The following is a 4,651-nucleotide window of genomic DNA, read 5'->3' on the forward strand; positions in this document are numbered from 1 at the left end:
GAGTTGCTCTGGGTGTCCCTGGCAGCTTCTTGAGCATCCTGTGCTCAGACTCTAGTTCCTTAGGGATGCTGCCCAACACAGAATGATAGAATAGTTTTGGTTGGAAAAGCCCTCCAAGATCATGGAGTCCAACCATTGACCTAAACCACTGTGAGCATTAAACCACGTTCCCAAGTGCAACGTCCACACATTTCTTGAACACCTCCAGCACCTCCCGGGGCAGCCTGTTCCACTGCCTGACCACTCTTGCAGGAAAGAGTTTTTCCCTACCATCCAACCTAAACCTCCCCTGATGCAACTTGAGGGCATTTCCTCTTGTCCTAAAGGAGAAGCTGCATAGGAGAAGCTGCAGGTGAAAGCCAAGGTGCTTTCTCCAGCTGCTGTGTGGGTAGGGTGAGTTCTGGGGAGCTGTCAGTGGACCCTGTCGCTCCATGCTCTTCCACCACGGGCTGAGTGCTTGCCAAGGGGACTTCCTTTGCTCATGGCTTATTTTCTCTGTCTCTCCCTTTCAGGAAGGCCAACTCACCTCACCCATCGCATGCCCTGGCCAGGACACCATCAGCAACATATAAATGGCCTCAAAAAGGCACTTGGAGCCCCTGGACCCCGTGATTTTCAACAAGCTACCTCGGCTGGAGACGGAGCCCACCGCCACCTTCCCTGCCAGCCTCTGCAAATCCAGCCCCGTGCCCAACCCTGGCTCCGAAAGCCATTTCAACTACAAGGGCTCCTACTTTGCCTGCCCACTGCAGAGCCCCGAGCGCCCTGAGCAGCCCCCAGCGCGCTGGAGCCCGGCCCCCACCTACCTGCACTACGGCCCCGGTGCCAACGGCCAGCCAATGCCAGCGGAGGGGCCGCTGCTGGGCTGCCTGCTCTACCAACCTGAGAGCCTGGGTGCTGCGCTGCAGCCCGCAGGCATGGAGAAGGGCAAGGAAAACCTGGTGAGGGAGCTGCTGCTGACCAGGGAGAAGTGGAGCAGCCCTCCGCCGGCCCCAGGTCACCCCTTCCCGGTGAAGACAGCGGTGGCAGTCAACAAGGCGACCCCTCTGGCTGTCCCCAAGCCGGTGTACAGAGTGCCCCCTGCCTGCTTCATGGACCCCAGGATGGCTCTGCTGCTGGGACCCCGGGCTGAAAGCCTGCAGCAGAGACCCGGGGATGTGGACTGGACTCTGCCTGCTGCCACCCCCGCTAGCCACCCTCTGCACCCCGGTGAGCCCCACGGTGCCACTGGGCTGCACAAGAGGGGTCCCCACTCTGAGCCTGCTCTCCTGCCGCTGCACCCCAGCCTGGCGCTGCCCACCAAGGAGAAGGTGGGCTCCCCTGCCACCTTCTCCCCCTACTACACCGCCTTTGAGAAATACAGGGCACCCCCTGGCACCCCCTTCCTGGAAGCCAACTGCCCCACTGCCCACAGCCAGCGGAAGGTACCTGAGGTGCTCAGCCTCAGCCCGGACCCCTGGGCCAAACTCCGGCCGCTCAGCCCAGCCTACCGGGAGAGGCCACCCATGTGTTACCCCCTCACCCACTTCCCACTGCCCCTCCAGAAGGCTGCCCTCCTCTACCACCCTCTGGCTCCCACCATGGAGGCACCACCCAGCACTCTACCTGGCACCTACAACAGCTTTGGCTTTGCGGGAAGCGGGGAGCCCTTTCCTGGCTCTTACCTCAAGCCCCAAGCCCCAAGGAGCTGCTACTTCCCCAGCCCCGTGGACACCTCTGCAGCACAGACAGCTGGCACGGGCACGGTGGCATCGCCTCCTGCCAAGTCGGTGGCACCACCGAGGGATGGCGAGCCGCCACAGCGAGCTGCCTGCCTGCCAAGCCCCAGCTTTGCCTTCAGCCCTGGTGACAGGGCCGGGTTTGGCACCTCCTTTGCTGGCACAGAGCCGGGCTGCGAGCGGCAGCGGGCGGAAAGCCCCCGGCGAGGAGCGGTGACGAGGGACGATGGCGCTGTCCAACCCGCCCGCACCCCAGAGAAGGTGTCCAGGAGCTCTGCTGGGCTGACAGAGACGTTTCCCAGCCACGGGGAGCAGGAGACTTCTTACCCTGGGAGGAAGAGGAGGGCCAGCCTGGCTCCCCAGGAGAGCCCCCGTGGAGGACCACCAGCTCCCATTGTTGTCAGGAAGGGAGATACCTGCAAGGCCAAGGATGCAGACAAGGAGCCTGTCCCACCATCTCCATCAGCTCTCTCCTCAGACAGGCTGAAAAACCCAAGGGACAGCAAAGTTTCTCCTTCCTCCCCACCCATGCCAGTGATCAACAATGTCTTCAGCCTGGCACCTTACCGAGACTACCTGGAGGGGACTGAGGCCTCAGTCCAGGTCCCCTTCTGCAGGGAACATCTGCAGGGGGACACCCCAACCCAAGACACGGGGGGCAGCCAGGAGCCTGCTGTCCTCAGAGACAGCTCAGTGATGTCCAGCCTACTGCCCACGGGCACGGCAGCTGGCCGGGAGCTGAAGATGGACAGCAGCGTGGTCCAGAGCCAAGGGGAAAGCTGTTACAGAGGGGTCCCCAAAAAGCCAAAGCTTGTGCCCCCAGACCCAGGGTCTCAGGAGGGCAGCCCCGGTGGGCTGGGGAAGGGGGAGCCAGCCCCTGAGGATGTGGTGCTGGACCTCAGCTTGAAGAAGAAAATGGTGAAGGCCAGGGAGACCCAGGGACCCAGCAGCCATGTGGAGGGGCCACCAGGCAGGGAGGAGGAGGAGAAGGAGGGTCCAGTGGGGAAGGAGATGGTGAGAGAAGGGACCAAGCCCCAGGTGCTGCCCTTGCTGCTGGAGGTGGACTCTGGGGACAAGAGCAACTTCCAGAGCTCTGCCACCTTCATGTTCAAAAAATTCAAAATCCTGCGCCCCCCTCAGCCCAGCTCCATGCCCCTCCAGCAGGCTGGCAGCCCCTCCACACCCCAGCCCAGCCCACTGCCACTGCCAGCCCCCTCCAGCAGCATCCCCACCCCACTGCCGTGGACTCCCCCAGCCTCCCCTCTGGCCAGCAGCCCCCCAGCCTCCCAGCCCAGCAGCTTGGTATTGCGGGGTGCTGGGCCGGATCTGCAGCAGCCCCTACTGCCCGAAGCCCCCCGCCTGCCGCGGGAGGAGGGCATCTTGCTGCCAGGGCAGTGCCAGGGCCCCGGCTGCCAGACCCCTGCCGGCCAGTACTTCACCACCGTGCACACCTGGCTCTGCGACATCATCTCCTGCTCCGTGTCCAGGTCCTCCCCGGAGCTCCTGCAGGAGTGGCTGAAGAAGGCAGAGCCGGCAGAGGAGCTTGGAGAGATGCCCAAATCCTCCCCCAGGCCCAAGAATGGCTCCAGGATCCCTGAAGCTCAGAAGCCCACCAAAGGCAAGGAGATCTGGCTGGCTTTCCAGGACGTGGCCACCCTCCTCCCCAACCTGCTCTCTCAGCTAGAGACCTTCATGTTTGCTCGCAAGTGTCCTTTCCCCCACGTGGTCCGGGCAGGGGCTGTCTTCATCCCCATCCACGTGGTGAAGGAGAAGCTCTTCCCCAAGCTGCCCGGGGCCTCTGTTGACCAAGTGCTGCAGGAGCACAAGGTGGAGCTGCGCCCCACCACCCTCTCCGAGGAGAAGCACTTGAGGGACCTGGAGCTGAAGAGCTGCACCTCACGCATGCTGAAGCTGCTGGCGCTCAAGCAGCTCCCTGACATCTACCCAGACCTGCTGAACCTCCACTGGCACAACTCCATCAAACAGCAGCTCAGTAGGTAGCCCTGTGACAACCAGTGGGTCCCTGGGGCTCTTGTAGGGAAGCTCCAGCTGCATCTGCCTGCCAGATGCTGCCCTTTGGTGGGAGCATCCAGCACTTGTGTGGTCCCTCAGCATCCTGCTCCTACCAAAGGTCCTACAGGGCAGAAGATTCAGCTTGGGGGGTTGTGGAAGGAGGAAGCTTGAGCTGGGCAGTGGTGGTGGAGCTGATGGGTTTGTCCCTGCCTGCCTGGGTGAGAAGAGTCGTCTTGGGGAACATCAAGGGAGCGTTGGTCACCTCCAGGCCACCTCTCCCCATCCCAGAGCAATGGGGAGGGCAGTGTGCGTGCTCTGTGCCTGCCCCAACACCCCTCCCTGGCAAAAGGACATCCTTTAGCTGCTGCTCCTCGAGGTGATGGCCAGCAGCTTGGCTTTGTTACAGGTCCAAGAGCTGAGGGGCTGAGCAGCACCCCTCCAACTGAGCAAGTGTTCTGGTGGCCGTGTTTGTGTGGATTGGATGGGGCTTGTAGGCAGCTTCCTGAAGGTGTTTGTGTCTTTGAGTGTGTTTGCCATGCTGATGGGGAGCTTGGGTTGGCTGGGGAGGAGGACACAAGTTACCCTGCTGGCTCTAACCCCTCTGTTCTCTCCCAGGTAGCCCTGGCCCGGAGGCCCTGAAAGCTGATGGCAAAGTGATAGCCATGGAGAGCATGAAGTAAAAGGAGGCACAAAAGAAGCTGTCATGGGCAATAGCTGAGCCACCTGCTCTTGAGAAAGGGAAAGAGAAGGTTCCCCTTGTCCCCAGAGTGGGGTCCCTTCCTGGCAGTGACATGGATGCCAAGGTGAAGCAGGTGATCAGCAGCAAACCTGCAGGGAGATGCTCCCACCAGCGGGACAGATGGGATGGGGACCCATCCGCCTGGGATGGTGGTGCCCAGAGACCACTGGCACCATGGGGA

At 62.1% G+C, this 4,651-nt stretch overlaps 1 protein-coding gene across 1 annotated transcript; it reads left to right on the plus strand.

The window, feature by feature from the left end:
• Positions 1 to 572: 572 nt before the first annotated feature.
• C16H15orf39 (chromosome 16 C15orf39 homolog) lies at positions 573 to 4,411 on the plus strand. Its single transcript, XM_054388128.1, has 4 exons — positions 573 to 2,393; positions 2,457 to 2,878; positions 2,993 to 3,711; positions 4,347 to 4,411. The coding sequence occupies exons 1-4, from the start codon at positions 573 to 575 to the stop codon at positions 4,409 to 4,411; spliced, it is 3,027 nt and encodes a 1,008-aa protein (XP_054244103.1).
• Positions 4,412 to 4,651: the final 240 nt, after the last annotated feature.

This window comes from Indicator indicator, chromosome 16 (genome assembly GCF_027791375.1).
Source record: "Indicator indicator isolate 239-I01 chromosome 16, UM_Iind_1.1, whole genome shotgun sequence".
NCBI classification, from domain to species: domain Eukaryota; kingdom Metazoa; phylum Chordata; class Aves; order Piciformes; family Indicatoridae; genus Indicator; species Indicator indicator.

Excerpts from the sequence above, each read along its gene's own strand:
- C16H15orf39 (XM_054388128.1), top strand. The coding sequence starts at position 573 with ATGGCCTCAAAAAGGCACTTGGAGCCCCTGGACCCCGTGATTTTCAAC. Across the intron at positions 2,394-2,456 it reads GGGGCAGCCAGGAGCCTGCT|CTGAAGATGGACAGCAGCGT; the intron begins GTCCTCAGAGAC and ends GCTGGCCGGGAG. Across the intron at positions 3,712-4,346 it reads CTCCATCAAACAGCAGCTCA|GTAGCCCTGGCCCGGAGGCC; the intron begins GTAGGTAGCCCT and ends GTTCTCTCCCAG.